The 24,508-nt window shown below is 22.2% G+C and overlaps 5 protein-coding genes across 5 annotated transcripts; 2 read left to right on the top strand and 3 right to left on the bottom strand.

Moving 5' to 3' along the window:
- Window positions 1–1,009: 1,009 nt before the first annotated feature.
- Window positions 1,010–2,119, bottom strand: LOC105361550 (transcriptional adapter 1). The gene has a single exon (XM_011498772.1). The coding sequence runs from the start codon at window positions 2,008–2,010 to the stop codon at window positions 1,036–1,038; it is 975 nt and encodes a 324-aa protein (XP_011497074.1). The 5' UTR covers window positions 2,011–2,119; the 3' UTR covers window positions 1,010–1,035.
- A 927-nt stretch (window positions 2,120–3,046) lies between these two features.
- On the top strand, window positions 3,047–3,819 carry Tapdelta (Translocon-associated protein delta). Its single transcript, XM_011498770.1, has 2 exons — window positions 3,047–3,313; window positions 3,497–3,819. The coding sequence occupies exons 1-2, from the start codon at window positions 3,068–3,070 to the stop codon at window positions 3,755–3,757; spliced, it is 507 nt and encodes a 168-aa protein (XP_011497072.1). The 5' UTR covers window positions 3,047–3,067; the 3' UTR covers window positions 3,758–3,819.
- A 15-nt stretch (window positions 3,820–3,834) lies between these two features.
- Window positions 3,835–5,128, bottom strand: LOC105361547 (proteasome assembly chaperone 2). Its single transcript, XM_011498768.1, has 2 exons — window positions 4,779–5,128; window positions 3,835–4,285 (listed from the first exon to the last, which is right to left on the bottom strand). Exons 1-2 carry the CDS (start codon window positions 5,109–5,111, stop codon window positions 3,875–3,877), a joined length of 744 nt encoding a protein of 247 aa, XP_011497070.1. The 5' UTR covers window positions 5,112–5,128; the 3' UTR covers window positions 3,835–3,874.
- Window positions 5,129–6,995: 1,867 nt separating this feature from the next.
- LOC105361548 (spermine oxidase-like) lies at window positions 6,996–9,522 on the top strand. Its single transcript, XM_011498769.1, has 4 exons — window positions 6,996–7,180; window positions 7,357–7,826; window positions 7,961–8,722; window positions 9,369–9,522. The coding sequence occupies exons 1-4, from the start codon at window positions 7,045–7,047 to the stop codon at window positions 9,489–9,491; spliced, it is 1,491 nt and encodes a 496-aa protein (XP_011497071.1). The 5' UTR covers window positions 6,996–7,044; the 3' UTR covers window positions 9,492–9,522.
- Window positions 9,523–11,822: 2,300 nt separating this feature from the next.
- Window positions 11,823–23,971, bottom strand: Remo (Remoulade). The gene is made up of 14 exons (XM_011498960.1): window positions 23,746–23,971; window positions 23,533–23,554; window positions 22,933–22,997; window positions 22,755–22,838; window positions 22,162–22,491; window positions 21,866–22,002; window positions 20,771–21,646; window positions 20,241–20,490; window positions 19,856–20,149; window positions 18,351–18,795; window positions 15,115–15,430; window positions 14,028–14,669; window positions 12,782–13,070; window positions 11,823–12,345 (listed from the first exon to the last, which is right to left on the bottom strand). The coding sequence occupies exons 1-14, from the start codon at window positions 23,931–23,933 to the stop codon at window positions 11,823–11,825; spliced, it is 4,461 nt and encodes a 1,486-aa protein (XP_011497262.1). The 5' UTR covers window positions 23,934–23,971.
- Between the last annotated feature and the right edge of the window lie 537 nt (window positions 23,972–24,508).

Raw genomic sequence — 24,508 nt, 5'->3', positions numbered from 1 at the left:
TTTAATTAGTGATAGATTTATAAATAAATAAATATGTACAATTAAATCTTAAAATAATATTAAACTCAAGATTTTTACATATATTATCTTTATATTCATCATTTTTATTGAAAAATGAAAATTTACTTTAATAATTGGAATATTTTTTTATTTTTTTATACAAAATTTAAATTCTGTTTTTTCTTTTCTTGTAGTAAATTACCTTACCATTGTACTTAATTTTGTATTAAATTTATTATATTTTTAATTATCTAAATTCTATAACAAATAATTTGTTCTATAAACGTACATTCTTATTTTATAGACATTTGATTGATAGAATATAATGATAAAATTATTTAAGTCAGATATTTTATTAAAATTTATTTTAAAAAATTAGCTTTAAAAATGCGTATAAAATAAATTATATATTTTGTACTCTGGTGTAATATAATTTAGAATTTAAATGTATTTTGTTTCATTTGATAGTTGCATATATATTTTATAAAATAAAAATTATTTATAACGTACATATAAATTTTAAAATAATTTTTTAAATAAATTTTAAAATATGAATTTTTATATAATTTAAACTGTATTAAAGCATTGTAAATTTGTATTTGTAAAATTTATGCAAATAAATTGAATAAAAGAACGTAAATATTACTGAAAACAACTGTAAATATTTGATCTTATGCAATATTTTTTTCAAATAAACAGAAATTAATATATGTTCAATAACTTTTTAAAATTTTATTTCTCAAAAAATATAATTTATATAAAATGTTTTCAGTATTTACTATTCTGTTCTTTATTTATTAAAGTAATAAAAAAAATTAGTTTATGTTTAGACAAATCCTTATAATTTTTATAATTATAAAATATTCATGTCAACAGTGCCCATAAATAAAATATAATGAATTTTATTGATATTTATATTTCTTTAATAATTAAAAATATATGCGTATAACTGTAAGAAAATTAATTTTATCTTGTATTGAAAATATAAAGTTAATATCTACACCTAATTTTAATATATTTACTTACAAACATGTTTTAAAATTGCAATAAAAGTTTTTGTGCTTCTAAATCTTCTCTTGTTGAATGTGTATTAAAAATAAAAAGTCGTTCTTTATTAGTTGCATACACAGTGTGATTATTTACAAGATTTTTATGTACTTTTAAAGTATTTTGTAAATCAATAATATTAATAAAAGGTGTAATTGGTATTAATGTTTGTGTAGAACATGCTAAAGCAAATGCTTTAGCTTGTTCAGCATCTTCTATACATAATTTTTGACTTGGCATCTGTCCAGCAGGATCTATAACTGTTGGATTTATAAATCTAGTTTCTTGTATAATGGATGATGTATTTTTCTTCCATGAACTTGGTACTGTTTCACCAATATTATAAATAAAAGATTCATCACGAACACAAAATCCCTTACGCTTTGTAAGCATAGCTGTTACAATATTTTTCAAAAAAATATGAGTAGCAGCTATTATCAAGTGTGCAGTATTATCTTCAGCCCCATCCATATTATTTTCCCAAGCAGCTAACATAAGTCTGGCTAATACAAAAGTACGATCTGGTAAAACTAATTCTTGTGCACTTGACCTATTAGCACCTATAGGTTCATCGCCTGCTGGTGCAGATACTTCAGTTAAGACTTCTGCATATACATCGGCTGGTTCAAAATTAGACTTATCTGTTCTATACTTTCTTTTTAAACGTAATCTTTTTTCTTTCATAGTTAATGAATTATTATGAATACTATTATTCACTCTACTGATTCTTGTTGGAGTTGTTAAAACAAGACCTCTAACTTTGTTAAATAAACAAAGCAGGAATTCGTTATGCAAATGTACTTGATCGTCCTTCATTATGTTTCTAGCATCATTATCAAATTCTTCTTTTGTTATTTTCATTTGAAACCATAACTTCATCTTTTCAAAATAAATCCTAGCATTTTCTCCTAATGAAGTAACAAGTGTTTTTCGTGCAACGTTTAATTCTTTTAGAGATGTCATCGATTAAACTAATTATTTTTATCAAATAATTAAACAGACCAAACAATTATATAAAGAGTATAAAGCTTACCAACAATTGTAGAAGCATTAGAAATTTATATCGAATATACATTATACCAAAAACATGTGATAAAGAAGAATGTACAATTTAATACCTAAAGAAAATATTAGACATGCGCAATTGAAGGAATAGACTAATGTTTTACATTGACGAGCTTAATACAAAATTTTACAAACAAATAAATGTACTACATGCATTTAAAGAATATTGTCAATTTAATATTAATTAAGAAATACATAAAAACAATATTTTTTAAAATACTACTTTAAAAGTGAAATTTATAATATTAAACATTCATTAATTAAATGATTACAAAAATATCGTTATATCGTTATCGCAATCAACGTAAAGGTTTTATATTTTAGTAAATTATCTAAAAAATAATTATTTTCAATTTGTGTGAGTAACTGGTATCAATAAATTGTAACTTTTATGTATTTTTGTTTTTTAATTTACTAATGAATGTAGGGTTTCAAAAGCATGTTCAATGATGGATTAATTAATTGATTTTTTTAAAGTTTCTAATTTTATTATAAATACTGTATTTTAAAGTATCAATAATTGGTACATGATTTTTAAAAAAGCATAAAACATATTTTATTCACAGGTAATAGTTCATTTTAAATAATTTATTTTCCATTCTAAATTTAAATTGAAAAATGATGTCAGATAATCTTTTTATTTATTATTATGTATTATTAATTTAATCACAGTCTTTATATTGTAATAAATTTTATAAAAATAAAAAAACTTTTAGGAAAATATTCTTTAGGAAGCCAATAAGCTTAAACCTCAACTGCGCGTGCTTCAAAAAGACACGCTACATTTTCTTATATATGCTATGTGAACATTGTAAGACTAAAGCGTTTTTTATACTAGATCAGGACGTGGCTATATATATTTTATTGAAGTTTAAATGAAAATTAACGGCAAGTACCAAATACTAATTACGAAATTAATTATAATTTTATTTACGAAAAATTAACTTATATAAAAATGAAATATCTTACATTTTTTACTATCATACAAATAATTACGTCAGTATTTACTGAAAATTGTCAAAAACCAGAAGTTACGGCATTAGCATATATAACTGGAGATGCTACCATTCTTACGCAAATAGCATTCACTACTCAATTTTCCTTAAAATGTATAAATGGAATTAAAGGAATTTCGTTATATGCTGAAGTTAATGGAAAAGCATTGCCAGCTGTACGACTAAGTGCCGAGAATAAATATCAGGTACTCTTAATTCTTTTATTACAAAACACCAATTATAAGACTAAAATTAAAAGTATATTAATTTTGAAATAATTTATTAAATTATTATAATAAAATATTTTTTAAATTGATAAATTTTAAAACATGAATATTTACAAATATAAATAATTGAAATTATATACGAAAAATTCTTTATTTTTATAGGTTTCATGGACAGATGATATTAAAACAACTTTTTCAGGTGACTATAGTATCAAACTTTATGATGAAGAAAGCTATTCTGCTATTCGAAAAGCTATTAGAAATAGTGAAGATCCGAGCAGTATTAAACCATTAGCTGTTATAGTACTGAATAATCCAGGAATTTATATGGGACCATGGATAAATTCTGAATTTTTGGCTGCTTTGCTAGCAATATTTGTATCTTATGCAGCTTTTTCAGCTAAATCTAAACTATTAGCATAAATACATTTTTATAGAATTTATAAGTATTTATTATAAATATTATAAGTTCATGAAAATAAAAAATATTCAACCAATATTATAAAGATATATTGCAAAAGCTTTTTTCTTGTTAATAAATTAATATATTTCTTTTGGAGTCGATTTTCCAAACACAAAATTCCATGATGGTGGAAACTTAAATTTAGAATCTATTTTAAATAATTGAAGCCAACAATTAAGACAATTTATTAATTCAACAGCATCAGGAATATTATTTCCTTCAGAACAAAATTTAAATAAAACGACAGAAATAATATTATTTTCCTGCAATAATTCAAATATCATCTGTGCAAATCCTCCTCCGTGTATTTGCCATATAGTTTTATTACTGTCTTCCAAAAATGATGATTCTAAACCTTTCCAAGATAATTCTTCAAATTGTTGTTTAAATTCTTTACTTATATTTTTAGTAGTCAAATAACAAAATGGAACTGTTCTTATTTGTTCATCTCGTTTATCATGTCCAAAACAACTTGTTAATATGATCACCTAAAATCATTTTATTTTAAGATTATTTTAATGAAAAAATTATTTTATTTTCCATTTAATTTTTAAAAAAATCTAAAAATGAAAATCAACTATTTGTTAAACATGTACAAATATTTAAGAATGAATCATTATAAAAAATTTATAAAAATAGTAATTTATAGAAAATCATATTTATAATTGTCACAAAACTAATCTTATTAATTTTATATTCAACTACATTTATTTCTATTTATTAAACCATTAATTTTTATAAAATTAACCATCTAAATTACAAAATTATATGTATTAATTTTATAAATCATAAATAAATTATAATTTACAATAAAATATTTTACACTTAACTTCAAATAGTTATGGGAATTAAAAACTGCACCTATTCAAATTGCTTATACAAAATAAATATTAATAATATGTAATATAACCAATTCATAGATCAATTTATATATTAAAAATATAAAACCAACACATATAAACAATTTTTAATATGGCTTACCTTTAATATTTTATAATCTTTTACAAAATTTAATATTTCATAAAAGAACTTTTTAGCCTTTTTAACAAGAGGTGTTCTTATTTGTAAAACTACAAGTTTCTTTTCATCAGATAAGTACAAATCGACGGATGTACAAATTTCTTGGTTAGTTTTATTATAAGGATCAGCACCAACAAGTGGTATAAAACAGGTATCAAAAATGCAACCGATTTTTCGTAAGCTTAAAGTCGAAATAAGTAAATCTATACTTAATTGAGCAACATTGCCAACGGCCACAGATGGTAAGATCATTGTATAATTAGTCAAATACAATTTTTTGTTCAAATATATCATTATTAAATTTAAATAATGCACTATAATTGAATCAATAAATAACTATATAGTCTAAAGGCGTAACTAATCTGTTGCACAGCGCGTAGATAAATCCTTTTCAAACATGAGCAAGAAATTTCAAGTTTATTGGCTTATATTTTGAATGTACCCAAATGCAATGAGATTTTCTATAAACTGCTCAAATAAATAGAGGTAACAAAGTGATACATAAGTTACAAACAAAGTTATGAAATATCATTCATTTAACAATCCTGAAATTTCAATAATTAATTTTTGTTTTAAAATTTACATTTGAATTTGTATTTTAAATATATCATTTTTATATTAATGCCATCCGAGCATATATATTTAGCCAGTTTTTTACCAGTTTAGTTGTTTATTTGTATGCTTTTTATTTTAATATTTATGTATAAATTAAAATAATAATATAATATATAAATTACGAATTAATTGTTACATTTTATATTATCATAAAATTAATTGAAATAACACAATTTGATTAGATAATTATCAAATAACTATCAGTTGAAAATAGTTTTTCAAGATTTTTAAAGGCTATTTAAAATTTAAAAGAAGTCTATGTGCACTTGATGAAAGCTCAAAAACTATTTATTTTTATATATAATTTTATATAGTTTTAATTTTACACATGATACAATTTACTATTATTCATAAAATGTATACGTTTGGATATAAAGTGCATAAATGAAGTTTTTTAAAATTTCTATATAAAATATTCATTTATTAACGTATTTTTACAAAGAAAATTTTATTTTATAAAGAAATATCTAACGGGTATATTAAATAAAAACATAATTAATTCCAGAAATATAGTATGCATATTTAGATCTATGAAACTACGTAAAAAAAATCAAAATTTTACTATAAATTTTAAAATTGTACAGCAATTCGAAGATAAAATATACTATTTTAACAAAATTAGCATTGAAACCATAAAAATTGCAATAATTATCATTCGTTGTAAATACATTATAACAAGAATCTACATCATATATAGATTAATAAAAAAATAACACTAAAATTTATTTATTGACATGTAATTTTAATTTTATTTCATACAACCTTTTTTTATTCCTTTTTTTATTTTATTTATTATTTCGATATAATAAAATTAATTATTAAATTTCATAAATTATTAATACAGTATAATACGACAGCGATAGATTGTGGAACTATCAGTTAATTAATTCGTCAAATTCATTATGAACTATGTTGTTTTTCTATCAATATTTCTTTTCTGTTTCATTCTGTTGTTGAGAAAAAATATGATAGTAAATTTGCTACATGAGAATTTCATTATTTTACTAACAATTGATAAATCACTTTCGTAATATCGATGATATTATTTTCGTAAAAAATTCGTTAGTTTCATAATCAATTAACAATAATAAATAATACACATTTTGAGATAGTGCCATTGAGATCTAATTAATGATATACTGAAAATCAAATCAAAATATAAACATGTTAAATATAATTTAGTTAACATTTTAAAAAACTAAATGTAACTGCTTCCCATTATTTCTGTATAAATTGTTTTGATGAACTAATTGCAATTTATAAAATCATAAATAAAATTTGTTTAATTACAAACATATATAGTAATAATTATAAATGAATAAATGATACTAATAAATGTTTAAATATAGTTTTAATTTAATTTCAAAATATCTATGTGAATAAATTGTGCGCATTTTAAAAACAATAAGTTTAAATCTCCATTGCGCGTGCCTTTGAAAAGTGGTACCTCTAAACTATCTATAATCAATTTTATTTTTAAGATTTTTGAAAGTATTTGTGTTTAATTTATAGATGTAAATTAAAATATTATAATAAAATTTATAAAAATGAAAATATTTTAAATTGAAGACTTTAAAGTATTATAGAAAAGTATTTCTATTATGTAACAAATATGGATACAAGTAGTTCCAACTCTGTTGTTGGTATAGAAAATACAGAAATAATAATTGTAGGTGCTGGTATTGCTGGATTAGGAGCTGCTATAACTTTAGAACAATCAAATTTTAAGAATTACATATTATTAGAAGGTGATAGATATATATTTTATAAAAACTATTTATTAATAACTTATTATTATATCTAAATATGAATTATTTTTGTCAGATTATTCTAATTTAAATTAAGTAATTTCTTTGTACAAAATTTTTAGTTTTCTATGTTATAAAATTTAACGTGTGAATTTAAAGTGATCAATTTTAATTAGCTCAATCACAAATTGGAGGAAGAATTTGTTCAATACCTTGGAATAATAGTTGGTTAGAGAAAGGTGCACAATTTTTGCATGGCAAAGGAAGTAAGTTAGCCCAACTTATTGAAGAAAGAGGATTTCTTTCAGATATTGAAGCTGTAGAAGGAGATGGACTTTATTTAAGAGAGGATGGTAGTGAAATAGATAAAAAATTAATAGCAGAAGTAGATGAAATTGTTAGTAAGATTTTAATAGATTGTGAAAAATATTCAATAAATAATGATATTGATTTTATGGATGTAAAAGAAAATATAGGTAAAGTTTTAAGAACTAAATTTTATAAGCATATAAAATTAACAGATGATCCATTAGACATAAAAAATGCCAAAGAAGAACTTTTTGATTGGAATGTTAGATTTCTTGCTATTGATAATGCATGCATATTATTGGATGAACTTTCATTAAAAAGTTGGGGAAAGTACAAGGTGAAAATCATAATTATTTTATAGTATATTTTTCAAATATTTATTAATAAATTTAAATATATAATCAAATTTTCAATGGTATAATTTTTATTTACAATTTTTAAGTCATTTTTTATTACAAATTATTCTTACAGTGTCTTATTGGTCCAAAAGTTAATGTTTTTAAATCATACTATGGTTCTATTGTGGAATCAATAGCTAAACAATTAACAAAAGGCAATCTTAGATTAGATAGTCCAGTTAAAAAAATTGAATGGAGCAAAAAACTAAATTTAATTAATTCAAAATCAGTTCTTGTTACATTACAAAATAATAAAAAGATTTTAGCAAATTCTATAATAGTTACTTGTTCATTAGGTTTCTTAAAAGAAAATCATGATAAATTATTTACACCTATATTACCAACTCGATTGACTAAAGCTATCGAAAGTTTGGGCTTTGGGGTAATTAATAAAATCTTTCTTGAATTCAGTGAAACCTGGTGGGATCCAAATATTAAAGGATTTCAATTCTTATGGAAAGTAACAAAAAAATCAAGTAATGATGAATTAATAAAAAATAAACTCAGTTCATGGACTAGAGATATAACAGGCTTTGATGTTTTGAAAGATCATCAAACTGTACTATTAGGTTGGGTAGGAGGTAAAGGTGCTTGTATTATAGAAACATTGAGTCAACAACAGATTATTCAAGATTGTGCTGAACTGTTTAGGTTTTTTTTAAAAAATAATAATGTACCTAAAGCTAATAAATGTTTATGGAGTTGTTGGGCCAGTAATCAATTTATAAGAGGTAGCTATAGTCATATAACAAAAAAATGTGATATTACTGGTGTTTCACCAGCTACTTTAGCAGAACCAATTTGGAGAAAAGTTCAATATAATGAAAAACAAAAGGTAATCAATTATACTTTTTAAATGATTTTAAATAAATTTGTTTTAAATACAATAATATTATCTCCATATTTTAATAAAAATTTTAGTATTAAAAATAAAAAAATCAAGTTTCCTCTGAATTTCAATTTTAATTGTTTAATTCAAGTTTGGGATTATTGACATAGTAAATTCTTCAATTGATAAACTCTTGAATTTTTCTGTATAATATATTGTTTTAAGTTAAACTAAGAATAAATATAAAATATAACATACTACGTAATGCTTCATAAAATTTAATAATTGAATAATTTGCATTACAAATATTAAATATCTTTTTCAAGCTTTCAGACAAACTGTACTAGAGTTCTTTAATATATTATTTGTTACTAATCAAATACACAATTTTGATGTCATAAAAACTTATTAACATAAATTTAAATGCATTAATCACTTATCAATGTTATATTAATGAAATTATTACAATAATATATACAAAATAATATATTACAAAATAAAATACCTAATTTTACATTTTTAATCTAATAAAAAGTATTATAGAATTTTTTATAAAAATTTTGAAATCAAAAGTATTAAAGTTAATAAATTAATATTTAAAAACTTGTAATTAAAATTTATTTTTATTACAATAAATTTATATTTATTGTAGTGCCTTCCAATTTTGATGCTAGCAGGAGAAGCTACTCATGACAATTTTTACTCTACCACTCATGGAGCTTATGATAGTGGTATAAAGCAAGCTCAAACTTTTTTAAGTTATATTACACAATAATAATTAAAACATATTTTATTATTCGTAAATGCTATTAAGAATTTTTTAAATAAAAAAATTTTTATCATAGTTTTTTTAGAAATATTTATACCTGCATCAATTTGTATATTACTAAAACATGAACTTAATGTAACTATATAATTATACAAATAAAAATTTTCAATGGTTTATACATTAATTAGCTATTGTACAAATATATGGCAATATTAATATCATTATTTTATTCTATAATATTATTATATGAATTTACTTTTACTAAAATCTTATAAACTATACATTTGTAAAACATTTTATAGTAGATTTATGTAATTCTTTTGATTATTATCTAATTTATATAATTTATCTAATTCTAGAACTTATAAAAATTAGTTTGTTATAATTTAGTTTAAAAAATTTAATATTTTTTGTTTTAGACAAATTTATAGAATATATATATTTGATTGAATGTTCTTAATTCATTGATAGGATCTTCAATCTACATTTTATTTATTTATGAGTTGTGAAATTAGAAAGCAATTAAAAATTGTTTGGATCTATAATATTTAATAGTTATCACAATATTATTTTTTATACATGCATATACAATTTATTCATACAAGTTCATTTCAAAGAAATAATTAATTGAAAAAGCCCATGTTATAAATATTTTAAAAATTATAAAAAAAATGTTATTCGTAAAAGTCTAATACTTATTTTTATATTATTTACTAATTAATCCTTTACCTTAATTATTTTAACTATTCTCATTTTATTAACATATATTTAATAATAATATCAATTTGATTAAACATTCATTTTACATAGTTAAAATATTAAATATTAATATATTTTAATAAAATAATTAATATTGATATGAATATAATTAATAAAATAAATTTTTTAATGTTGGAATAAATAAAATTATAATTATAGTTTACGAAAGAAATAATTGTGAATTGTAATAACTTTAGTGTTTATTCAAAACCTAAATAAAAAAATAAGATAAAAATAAAAATAAAGTAATATCTTAATGATTGAGCATTAATTTGATTTATTATTGAGTTTTAAAGTTCATAGATATATACATTTACTTTAACAGTTATGTATTTCAATTAATTTGTTCCATATTTTGTATAGCTTCATTTTTCCTATAAAATTGTATTAAATTTAGATTTCAATTTTCAAATGCAATATATATAAAAAAAATATTTTTTTATAAATTATATACAAATTATTTTGTTGCTTTCAAAATACTTTCAACTAGAATTAGTTAAATTAACTTTGATTAAAATTTTAGTTAATACATAAATTTTTTATATTTAATAATTATAGAACCACTAGTATTATAAAGGAAAAATTCATTACGAATTACAAAGGTTTAAATTCTAGTAAATAAAAAATTCATAATCATATTTATTTTAATTTATTGTAACTTTCATTTTACGTAAAAATATGTTATATTACAGAACCAGAAGTATCATTAATACTAAAATTACAAAAAAATATCGCATTCATTTTGTAATATATAATTTTTAATTATTAGGGATTTGGTACATACAGTTAAAAAACTAATCTGTTTAAATAATCGTCATTTATTATAAATGAATCTTTTGTATACTTAGTATTGTATACTTAATACAACTGCTTATTCTAAACACATCTAACCAAAATTTGCCTAAGTTCAAGAAGATCAACTATTAAAATTAAAATTTTGGTAAACTATTAAATACAAATTTAATTACATTTTAATTACAAATTAAATTAATTTTCTTATTAAAAAATTACATTATACTCTAGCATTTAAAATAATTTTCCCCTTGATATGTTTATAAAGAGTAAAAATAGAAATAATCAATTTTTGTTACAATTTTAGTGATTCAAGGAATACAATACACATTATTAAAATATATATGGATAGATATATGTATGTATGATATATCAAATGATATTTGCATATCCAATTTCACATTTATATAAGATATATTATAAGAATTATGAAATGATCAAAATATTTGATAGTTATAAATATATAAAATAAAAATTTTGAAAATATTGACTAATGAAAATCATTTGTTACTTTTTTTATTCTAATAAATATCTTAAATGTTTTTAAAAGTTATAATTAATAAAAATAATGAATATGTGGACAAAATTCTGAACTAAAATTATTGTTAATAACTACTTAATTATAAATAAAAATTTCAGAAATATATTTTAATATTAAACATATTTCTGACCATTCTCTTTGTATATTGAACAGAAAAAAAACTCTGAGTAACTTTCAATGAAAAATATAATAATAAAGAGTAAATTACATGAGTATTGTAACAACTACAGAAATATGCGTTTCCTTTATACGCTCGTTTCCTTCTTAATATTTATCTTAGTTTGTGTTAACTTATCATGCTCGTGGTTGTTATCAGGCATCTCTCGGCTGTGTTCCTTACTTTTAGTATGATGTAATTTCTTATGAAATTCGCGAAGACTATTCTCATCATTCCTCTGATCTAAATCGTAGAGCTCTACAATGTTACCTAACATAGGTTCATCATCTTTAACGACTGCTATCATAACTTTTGTCACGTTACCGGATACTTTATTTTCCAAATTGATTATGTTATCCGATGTTGGTGCTGTTAAAGTTGTCACAGAGAAGGGTCGAATTTTAGGATTCTGCTTTTCCAAACTATTGATGCAGTTAGGCTCAAAAAGAATCCTTTCGAGATGTAATCGATCACATGTAATTGGCAAGTTTTCCAAACACGTTAAATCATTAAAAGAACTTCGATAACGATTCCGTAAGGTAATAATTGAACGCTGATTTAAAGGAAGTGAACTCAAGCTTCCCGAGCAACGATTACATAAATTATCGAATCTGTAAATAAGTATTCATATGTATAAAATAAAATTAATTATTAATCAATTATTTCAAGGAAATGAAGATTTGAAAAAGTTAAGTTTCAAAAAATGCCAAGACAATGACACGAAGACATAAGATATTTAAAATTTACACTAAAACTATTTATATTTACAAATTTTATTCAAATATTATATACTACACTATACATATATTTCACATAGTATATTTCGTAAATATCATTACTAAAAAAATTTAACGTTTGCAAAGATTTATAGTTATTTACACAGTTCAATTTAAAATTTGATAACTACGTTTTAGATTTTTATATGTAGTTGCACAGCGATGGTAGTTATTACATAAATATCTTTAAAAATTAAATAATTAAATTCTGCTTTTACTTGTATTAAAATAAATAGATTCTATTATTTTCTTTATTATAACCCACATATACCTCATATTTTTCTGATCTTTTTCCTTAGATATTGTTTCATCGATATTCAATTTCGTACAAGAAATATTAATGGATTTTGACAATATTAACTGTGAAATACTGTGTTCACTACGTTTTCGTACTAACTGTGATGTCGATTCGATTTCAGAATTGCACTCCAAATTGAATCGCTGTGAAGCATTGCGTATCTTCTTTGCCATTCCTATTGTCATTTCGGCTTTAACAGATTTATAGGGACTTATACATGTTGCATAGTTCGTCATCAACTGATATTTCGGTCGACAGGCACCTACCATAATGATCATCGAATTTTATACTATGAAAAATTTCATAATTATTTTAAAGATAATAATTTTTATATAAATTTAAATAACCATCAACTCTAAAAATTAAATAAAAAACTATAACTGTAACTATAATTATGAAATTAAACCATTATATTTAAATAAAATTAAATAAAATTCTAATTTCTGCTCTTATACCTTTTCTCCTAAACTATTTTTTTGTTCAGAAAAGTAAATATGAAATATATATACATATGCACAAATTATAAATATATAGAATGAAATTTACTATATATTTTTAACATAAAAAAAGTAAATATATATTTTAAAAGCTATCATCCTACTTTTAAAAGCTATAATCCTTCAGTTTATTCCTTATTTATTTATTATAATTTTTTTATTTACTTAAGTAATAAGTAATAAGTAATTACTTTAATTTCATTACTATTTTTAATAAATTTTGAATAAGTTTCTCCATTTTCAATACAATTCAGGTATATTTTTCTTACTTTGGAACTAAAAAGAAAATGAATATTACACTTAATTTTGTTTTCTGTTTAAGTTTAGAGAAATTTAAAAAATATATAAATATGTATTTACTTTATAAAATCTAACAACTACAATTAATTTATTATAAATAAAGTAACAAATAAAACACAAAACATAAAAATCAAATAAATATTACAATTTGTTTATTATATAAACAAGTCTAATATTAATTTTATTAGATAGGATTAAATAATGTTTAAAAAAATAGTATGCTTTAGTAGAAATACATAATTAAAATATACCTTATTGATATACTATATTCTGATTTCATTACTTAAATTAAATATTTATATTTCAATAATAATTTATTATAATTTGTATACTCATATCCTGTTTCGGTAGCTTTATATTGTTGATTATTAAATTTCAAATTTTAAAATTGTAATTTAATAAAATTATATATACATGAATACCATTTTGGACAATTGAAACATCAGTATTTACGATTCCAATATTCTTTCCCAACTTTTCTTGCCCAATAACATATCTTAAGGAAAGATTTCTATCTTCAGATATACTTTCACCAATATCTGATAAAATATTAATATTTTTAGCATAGTTCACCGGATTTATTTCCACATGTATGTTGGTATTGTTAACTTTGGCACTACTTCCTAATATACTACTTTCAATATTGCCATCCAGCTTGATCGAACGTTTTCGTATACTAATACATCTTTCGTTACCGTTTATTGTACCACCATCATTTTGTTTCCTCGAAGCAAAATTACTGTTCATCATGTCGCGTCGCTGTTTTTTAAAGAATTTTCGAGCTACACCACTCTGATGCGGATTATAAAATCTTTCGACAGAAGCTGGTACGGATTCTGTGTTGAAGGTTGTTGCAGTATTATTAGAGCGATACTGTTGTCGATGTAGAATTACGAGATCAGCGTTGGCCACGAAATTTGATCTAACATGACAATGGTTTGATTCGTTGGAAATTAGTTTAAATGTATTACAGCTACTTTGCGATTTTTGTGTATTTCGTGAGGACCCAAGAGAAATAGAGTCAGAAATTACTTGCATAGCTTGTGAATTAGAAAGATGTGCAGCTAAAATATTATAAAAGTTTTTTAAGTAATCAGGATGGAATTAAACATTTAAACGAAAAATTAACAACCATTTTATTGCATATTTCAATTTTTAAATATAATTAAAAAAAATTATATTCTTAATAGAGATATTAATGATTTATAAATATACGCATAAATATTATTGAAATATCGTATTATTTATGATTGAAATTGTTTTTAAATAATTATTAATTTAACATCTACATAACAATTTATTCTTAAAATTAATAAATATAGATATTTTTTTTAATAAAAAGGGTATATGAGGGTACATAAAATATACAAGGGTTAATAACCAGGATGTAAAAATAATTTTTATAATTACAAAATAAATATTGACTAAAAAGTAGAAAGTCGGGAGATATGGATAACTGAAATCTATATCTATATTTTCTATACATTATTAATATATAAAATAGTTTACCTGTTAATGACACTAGTGGCTGTATAGGAATAGTGAGATTAGTGTCATAAATATTTCTTGTTCTACAACATCTATTCTTCTGTTTTAACCAACATCCCATGTTCAACCATTGAGCTCTAACATCGCTTCGTGCTATTCCATAAAATAATAATATGAACATCCCTAATGAACTTGCAGATATAGCATATAATATTGCAAACAATGTTTCTTTATAAGGCATGTATAGGAATAAAATATTTCCTGTGGTCATAGCAGCGCATAGCCAAGCTATTAAGTAAAGTATCATAACAACGATGAGTCCTTTCAATTGAGTCATCTGTATAAATACATAGAAATATGTATTACATAAAATAATTTACAAAACTATACATGAAAATTTATAAGTTTGAACTATTTAAAAGAATTGTTAACTTCTGTACTAATTTTTAATTTGAAATAATAAATATATAAAATAATAAAAATAAAAATATATAAAATAATCATTTTTTAACTATAATATTTTCCTTAATTATTTATTAATTTAAAAAAATTAAAAACCTATTTTTGTTGAAAATATATAAAGTTTATGTATAGTAAATTTTATAACATATTATGTCTGCAGTTTTTAATTAAATAAAAGAAACAAATTTATAACAATAATAAAACTATAACATAAAAAAATATGACAAATGATAATAATTATAACAATAATAAAATTATAATTTCCTGCGTATTTGTAGATAATATTAAAAATAATATGTTCCTATCAAAATAAATATTATGTTTAAATTTTTTATTTACTATCCTTCATTAATAACTCTACTATGATTTAATAAGAACTTAAATTATTCATATTACTTAAACTGAAATTTAATATAATTTTTCAACTTAAAAATATTTTAATTTTTATATTTTATTTTAAAGGACATTTATATATTTTTCTTAATTGAAAGGCTTATTTATTTAAAATATATTATAAAAATAAATATAAACTGTCAACGAAAAGAATCGAATAGTTTCTTTTTACGAGCGATAACTTTATTCAACTGACGACACTTTTGTATACATTTTCATTTAATCCAAATCTTTTTTCTGAAGCTATCTATTTACCGTTGGAAATAAGCAATTATCATTAGAAGTCAGATATAAAGAATGCATGAGACGGTGAATTAATTAGTTCTTAGATTCATTCAATATTTTTACCACTTTCATTAATATATTAATAGATGTATTATTTAGTAAAATATTTTTTAGTATACATGGTCTTTTCTTATTTCTTCCTTTGAATAGTCGAATAAAAAAAACTTCAATTATTTTTTCCCTTTTGGGTATAACTTTTTTCAGCTAAATATTGCCACTTTGATTATGGGCAATTTTTATTACTAAATAAGCAATAAGGATATATAGTTTATCCATTGTCACGAATCCGTTCAAGCTGAACTTTTTCGAGGAACTATGATGTATTCAACAATCAACTCATATATTTATTTGATTGTTGTATTTGTATACTGAGTTTAAATGGTCATAATAATCAATTAATAGTATTTTGTCTATGGAGTTACATGACGTAAAAAGGTTGAGAAGCTCGTTACTTTTTAGATTGAGGAATTCTAAATATACAAAAAAAAGCTATACCAAAGATGATTGACTGAAAACAATTTATGAATCACTATAAAAATGCTATACATAAGACCAAACAGAGTGTAACGGTCCATGCGTCATGAGTTATTTTATAACTATGAATGACGTAATGATACAATCGAACCCAATCCTGTCAAGAACTTTAATTTTACTTTAATATATCGGTGAATTTCTTTAAATGAAATATAATAATTAACTGCCTGAACAAATAATGTATATTATTAATTTCTACGTACATAATAATATTGCTATTTCTTATGAGTATTACAGTGATCTTGATGTTCTTGTTAGATTTCATATATCAAATCGTGATGTAATCCTTCAGATTTTGATATCTGCTCTATTCATAAGACGTTTAACTGATATTTACAATTTCTATTAGCGTTACTTTCGTATTATACTGTCAAAAATGTAATAATTTAATCGAATATATTTATTCTATATTGTCATAAATCACGCAAGTGGTCTACTTGCGTGTAAAACGCATTTTAAATATTAAGAGATTTGCACATTTTCATTTACCCCGTGACAACGTTAAGATTATTATATTAATTATAAATTATATTAAGAGTTAATACAAATCATAATGTTTGAATATGCAGTAATTATTTAACATTATTGAGAATTAGCAAAGCAAATTTTTGGTATAGAAACTCAATGGTTGTTATGAATATATGAATAAAGTTGTATTTATACTTTGCGATCATAGTAAACTCAAGGTATGACTCCATACCAATAACTGGACGTAAAATCTATATCTAGGAGACGGCCAATGCATGACTTTGCATAACGGGCATGATTATTTGAAATTGATTAATTTTTCTAGTTCGTTGACTTACTTTTTGTACGTGATAGAAAAAAGAGAGCATGACAAGCTATTGCTTCCTTTGTAATGTTGTTGACATCCTTTTGAGGGAAGTAGAAGACGCAATTCCAGGGACGGTGACTATCGCCAAAAATATATAATTTCCTATTTTTAATTTTGTTTAAAACATTTATCTTTAAATTTTCTGATTGTATTTATCATACAGACAAATATCAAAAACATAGATATTTTTTTTAATTAATACTAAAAAGTATATAACATTAACCAGTTCATAAATAGAATTAAAAGGTTGATTTTTTTAATTTAACCATTTTAAAGGCAATGCGCATTATAAAAAGGATTTGTAAAAAGTATAAAGTTTTTCACAGTGCAATAACTAATAATTTTATATTTTTTTACATAAATTAATAAAACAAAAAAATCTGAATTAATTCTTTAATTGTCTAAATTCCTTAATAAAAGTATCGATTATTTTTAATACATGGTTTTACACTTCTCGCTAAACGTTTTACTATCTAAATGATTGCATTTTATTCTAAAAAAAATTTGCAATATTAAAAATAATTAATATTTACTGTTCTGATGTTGTAAATAAATATTGTTTTAAGAAAACTAATATTAATTATATTTTAAAAATATTTAAAATTTATATAAAAAAATTTGCATTTAAAAAGAAGGAAATAAATTTATATTTTATATAAATTAAGAAATTGAAATAGAAACTATAATTTTTTACGTATTTCAAACAATATTAATTTTAGATGCTACTTGTTTATCATATGACAATTACCTGAGAATGTTCCTGATCCTCGACTTCGGATGACACAGCCTGTGAGCTATGTAAACTGATCCTATCACAGACCAAATTTGGATTAGGCTCGAGTAGTTCAAGATCAACATTCTCGGTTGCTTGCGTACCTTCAGACAGTTGTCCATTAAGATCAACATTTCTAATCGAGCATCGTATAAGCATGTGTAAAATTGTCAAATATATAAGAAGTACAGTGGCGGGAACAAAAAGAGCAGCGAGAGATGGAGTTGAAGTAAAAAAACAGTATGAGTAGTTCCCATGTTCACGTAAGTTAATTGCTCCTGAAATGCCGCATATTATCAAAGCTATACCCCAACCGACGAGATAAAGTCCAAAAAGTGGCTTTCGTATTGGTTTTTCACGAAGCCCATCATCATCTGTCATTGAATCCATTGTTGATTTTGATAAGCGTTTGTACATATTGCTGCGAACATGGCTTCATTAGAAAAAGAAATTTGAAAATTATTTCAAATTTAATACTACTTTATGCGTCTTAGAAAAAATTTTCTAAATAAATATTTTGTTATATAAATATGAAATTGGTACGATGACTATTATAATAATCTAATCTAAAATCTAATTTCATTACAATAATTAAATAATTCAATATCATTTAAAAACAATATATTATTTAAAATTGTTTTACCTATAATTATAAATATAATACTATATAAAAATAATTATTTTATCTAACTTTTTTAAATTTAATAATTTATTATAATTTATGTTAAATAATTAATTTAACATCTATGTTGATACAAAATATGAAAAATTGACTTACTACTACAACCTAAACTGACTTCATTACTTAGTTATCAATAAATGTTATATATACTAAAGAAAAATTAAGTATTAGGATTAAGTATATAATTCAATAGAATATAAAATAATATATATCATTAATGTAAAATTATAATCATGCAGGAAAATACGTAATTATAAATGTAATAATAAATATAACCTAGCACGATAATAAAATTGTACTGAATTGTAAGCGAAAAAATGGAATCGTGAAAAATAATTTCTTACAATAATAATTGGACATGAAATATTTCTCTAAATAAAAATATTTAAGATAAAAATAATATATTCATGGATGTGTATAAATTAATATATGCCGTACTTTGAAATTACGTCAGACATCTGTAATTCATGAGTCTAGTATTTGATCGTCTCGTTTAGGACTTGTAAAGATTATGCTAAAAGTCAAAAATATTTACAAAAACTAACAAGTATATTTTTATAAGGTATAAATGTAACAAATTTCTATTGAGTTATTTTTTCAGAGATCCAAATTATGAAGCTTTGTGAAAATCTGAGATAGTAATACAAATTATATAGTATAATAGCCATTATATAATATAATTCAATACAGAAAATTATATTAAAATTTCAAACATGAAAATGAAAATAACCCTAAATTATTATAAACGGAATTATAAATATATTTAATATCTTTAATTCAATTATATATAAGTAAATACCTTGCAGAAACTGTCATCCAAAATAAACAACATAATGACAAATAATGTAAACCAATGCCAACCACTCGACAAATTTCTACATTATCAGTCTGTTGTATACCAGAACTATAAAGAAAACATAGAAGAGCCATAATAATCCATGTATTAATAATACAATGTTTTGCTTTTTTTGGCATTGCTATTGATGTATAGCAACAGATATATGTTACTGTAGTGCAAATTAAACATACAACCAATATAAAACTTCCTGCATATATTGCAGGATTTGAGTACTTGAATTTGGCACCTGTAATACTGTTAATAAAAAAATAATAATTCATATAGCAAATAGCAATTTATTAATTATATTAATTTTTAAACATTTTTTAATATATTATCACTTTACCTTCTACCATTTTTATGAACAAATGATTTATCTTGTAATAACCCATAATAACCAAGTCTATCACAATGAAAGATAATTAAATTATTAAGAAAATTTGATAAGTGGCAGCCATCACTAGTCCAACCTCCAGTTTTATTATTTAAGGATGTATTCCATACTACTGGTATTGGTTTGCTACTAGCATAGCGGATCAAAGGTGCTTTCAACATGATATATACAGGTTCTGTAAGATTATGAACAACTGTTCCAACTACAAACATTAAAAATTTGTAAGATTTTATTGAATTCAATCGAATATAATTTTCATAAATTTTCCTATATTTATTAAAACACGAATAAATTTTCTAAGTTATTAACAATGCCTCATAATAAAATTTATTTTACATAATATTATTAAATTAAATTAATCAGATAAAAATAAATCTATAAATATCTTATAAATTTTCTATCAAATATATGAATTTAATTTATGTAAAGTTTATTAGATGCATCTTAGATTTTATGTAACAATAATGTGATGAATAACTCACTTATTTTACTACCAACAATGCTTGAAGTCACATCTATATTGTCTTTATCATTTAGTTTAGGGAATAATTTATTATTAGTATACATTGATACCATAAGTTGATGATATAATGTGCTGCTTTTTATATTTTGAAAAAGTGAAGCAGGAAGTTGTACAGAAGCTTCTATCATTGTTTCACCAGCATTTGTATTAACTATTGTAGTTTTGTTACTCATAGAACAATGCAAAAGCTTTACATATATATTTTGGGAATTACTATACCAAGTACAAGTCAGACCCACAAAATTATCAGCCTTCACTCGATATTTTTCTAGAGCCATATTTTTCTTATGTAATTGTATGAGTTGACTAGATGGCGTAGTCTCCACAATAAGTTCAACAGTTTTAATTATTCTTGTGCAGACCTCATAGCTAATTTCTGCAGCTTTTAACATTGATTTCGGCAAATTTAAGAGCACATTCACTACATCAATTAACATAGTACCTAATTCTTTCTCTTCGACTAAATAACTTACATAATTTTCAAGAATTTTAGTCACAAAATTAATTTCTATGGGATCAGTCAAAGAAACTCCTTCACCAGTAATATTTTTCAATTTCTTTATTGTTTCTAATAAAGAACCTTTTGGAAGAGATAACTTTGTTAAAGACATATTAACCGTAGAAAATTGCTCAAGTATTTTTGTTGTGGCTGACACATATGGACAGGACTTAGTATTTAAATTCTGCCAATATCCAGTACTATTGCACTCATAAGACGCTCTTGGCAGAAATTGAATGAAATTAACAGGTAAACTACTACCCTCACAAGGCAATTCTACTGTCCATCCGACTATAGTTCGTGGCCAAGCATATACTCCTTTATTACTTCTTGTCACTAAAAATTAAAATTATTTTTAAAAATAAATAATTGTGTATAAATAAAATATATTCTTTCATACTATTAATAATAGCAACAAAATTAAATTTTATAATACTTATAATTGTAAAACTATAATTCTAAAATTTGTATTACATTTTATATCTAATACTTTAACAATAATTTCAATCATTTAATTTCTTCATTTGACTTTCATTCACAATAAAGGTAAAGTACCTGTTAAAGGACAATACTGAGTGTGATTAGATATAACAATGACATTTATTACTCGTGATATGTTTCCATAAGCTGAAACTAAAAGGCAGTTCCACTGTCCATTGTGCTCTTCTGTAACTGGATTAATACTGAGTGAACTGTGGATAAATACTAATATAGTTATATGATAAACATATTTAAATATTTTCAAATATTACACTTTAGATTTCAATAGATGTCAATAGATTTCAATGATCTTTATGATATTTAAAAATTCAATTAAATGGATAATTATTTGTATTCAATAAAATGATTACCTTGAAATAATACCACTATTGTCAATATATTTATTTTTAATCTCAACATTAATGAAAATATTTTGTGGATTATCATATAAATCAAGGTCTAAAATGTCAGAAGTAATATTTGAATTCCATAACCAGCTTAATCTAGCAAATCTATCACTTGTAATGCTAGGTGCATGACATTTTAAAGTTATAGTATCACCAGCAAAAACAACTTGATTTTGTTCAGGCACAATTTCAATAGTTGGTGTTGACCACTTACATTCAGATGCTTTAATGTCTTGTAATTTCTTCACTAATTTTCCTTTTAAACTTAATGGAAAATAACACTCTGGTGGTGGACTAAAATATTTTATTAATGCATTTAAAAATATAAAACATAATTTTCTGTAATAGTCCTATTTGTATATTAATTGAATACAACTTAATATGAACTCATAATTTGAAACTATAGTATATTAAATTTTATTTTATATTATTTTTTTAGATTTTATATTAATATTTAAAGGTTATAATTAAAAAAAAATATTTTTCACTGTTATGTTACATTAAAAACTTTTTTATTTCTTTTGATTACATGATAAGTAACATATTTTGAAACTTACCTTAATTTTATTGAATTATTTTGTATCCAATAACTAAACCAAAATAGATTACAATCACAATTCCATGGATTTGCAGAAACATCTCTGTAACAATAATATGTAACAATATTTAGTAATAAATGAAACATAAAAACAAATGTAATTTTTATTAATTACGTAGCTTTATTTGTGAACATACAATTCTTTTAATAACGACAAACCATGAAAAGTACCCTCTTTTAATATTTCTATTTTATTTCCGTTTAATTTCCTATAAATAAAGCAAAACATTTAATCAATACTGTGATATTGATGAAATAATATTATATTAAATATTAGTATAATTAATATTCAATAATAAAGAACTAATTAACAAAAATCTTAATTGACACTCATGAACAATAAATAAATTATAAAATATTGCAATTTAAAGTACTCATTATGTTGCTTGAAAAATTACTGTAATGGGACAATTAATAATGTAAAAAATTTCATTTTTTAAAGTAAATTCCGTTAAATACTTACAATTTTCGAAGATTTATTAATCTTTTAAAAGTATATGAATCAATAGATGAGATCAGGTTCTTGCTTAAATCTCTAAATATTAAGTATTATATAATTAGAAAAAAATATAGATACATATATATATACATGAGAACAATCTAATAAATTTTTATTACACTCAAAAAAAAAATATTTTAAAAGCCTAATTAAAAGTTAATACTAAATGAAATAATTTTTACTTACTAAAATGTTCATAAAATAACATAAAAATTCATAAAAATTAAAAAATTCTTACAATCGCTCTAAATATATTAAACCTTCAAAAATCCCTTCATTAAGTAATATTATTTTATTAACAGAAAGATTCAATCGTTTTAAATTTGATAAATTCTTAAAAGTATAATCTTCAATAATTGATATATCATTTTTACTTAAATCCCTTAAAAAAAATCATAGTAATAGATTTTAATTAGTTATAAATAAAAAAGTATAGGTAATTTGAACTCACAAATGTATCATTTCAATACTAATTAAATTAAAATCAATCTCTTTTATATCTTCTATTTTATCTTTACAAACTACTTTCAGCCATTCTGCTTGTGGTTTAATATGTCTACAATAACATTGAGATGGACACTTACAATATACTGAGAAAAAGCCTTGAAGAAAACTCAAGACTAAAATTATTTTGAACATTTTGTAAAAAAATTAGAGAGTAGATTAACAAAAATCACAATAAACAATCTTGCGCCTGCAATAAATAAAACAAATTTAGTAAGTAATTATAACTCTCATTGTAAAAATATATTTTAAGTTTTAAACTATTCAATTTATGTTAAAATATATTCTTTGTGATATATAAAATTAATCTAATAATATTATTAGTAAAGCCAATTTGTATTTAAAACCATTAAATATACATTACATAATTAAGAAAAAATCTTTTATATAGCAATAATATATTCAAATGATAAGCAAGATACATGAAACTTTTAATAGTTATAATTTATTATAATCATTAACATTTACCATAAATGTTTATATAAAATAAAATAAAACTAATCAAGTTTGATAGTAATAGCTCTGTATATGGTATTAAAAATATTTTTATAAATAAATTTTAGGAAGTAAATGGAGTGATTAAAAGTACGAAACATGAAACAAATTTATTATCAATCTCTTTTAAAATATTCACTATTTATAATATGATTATCATAATGATTTTTTAATGTTTGTTACTGTCTGTATAAAAATAATTTATAGCAAGATTA

The sequence above is a fragment of the Ceratosolen solmsi genome, unplaced genomic scaffold (genome assembly GCF_000503995.2).
Source record: "Ceratosolen solmsi marchali unplaced genomic scaffold, CerSol_1.0 scaffold30, whole genome shotgun sequence".
NCBI lineage: Eukaryota > Metazoa > Arthropoda > Insecta > Hymenoptera > Agaonidae > Ceratosolen > Ceratosolen solmsi.
This window is presented reverse-complemented; position numbering and strand designations above follow the sequence as displayed.

Bases quoted from the DNA above. Each gene is read 5' to 3' on its own strand.
- Remo (XM_011498960.1), bottom strand. From the start codon at position 23,933: ATGTTCAAAATAATTTTAGTCTTGAGTTTTCTTCAAGGCTTTTTCTCA. The intron at 22,003-22,161 runs GTAATCATTTTA...ATTTATCCACAG, and splicing joins AATAGTGGTATTATTTCAAG to TTCACTCAGTATTAATCCAG. The intron at 15,431-18,350 runs GTAATTGTCATA...GTATTTATACAG, and splicing joins AGGATCAGGAACATTCTCAG to ATGACTCAATTGAAAGGACT.
- Tapdelta (XM_011498770.1), top strand. From the start codon at position 3,068: ATGAAATATCTTACATTTTTTACTATCATACAAATAATTACGTCAGTA. The intron at 3,314-3,496 runs GTACTCTTAATT...TTATTTTTATAG, and splicing joins GTGCCGAGAATAAATATCAG to GTTTCATGGACAGATGATAT.
- LOC105361548 (XM_011498769.1), top strand. From the start codon at position 7,045: ATGGATACAAGTAGTTCCAACTCTGTTGTTGGTATAGAAAATACAGAA. The intron at 7,181-7,356 runs GTGATAGATATA...AATTTTAATTAG, and splicing joins GAATTACATATTATTAGAAG to CTCAATCACAAATTGGAGGA. The intron at 7,827-7,960 runs GTGAAAATCATA...TTATTCTTACAG, and splicing joins AAAGTTGGGGAAAGTACAAG to TGTCTTATTGGTCCAAAAGT.
- LOC105361547 (XM_011498768.1), bottom strand. From the start codon at position 5,111: ATGATATATTTGAACAAAAAATTGTATTTGACTAATTATACAATGATC. The intron at 4,286-4,778 runs GTAAGCCATATT...AAATGATTTTAG, and splicing joins AAGATTATAAAATATTAAAG to GTGATCATATTAACAAGTTG.
- LOC105361550 (XM_011498772.1), bottom strand. From the start codon at position 2,010: ATGACATCTCTAAAAGAATTAAACGTTGCACGAAAAACACTTGTTACT.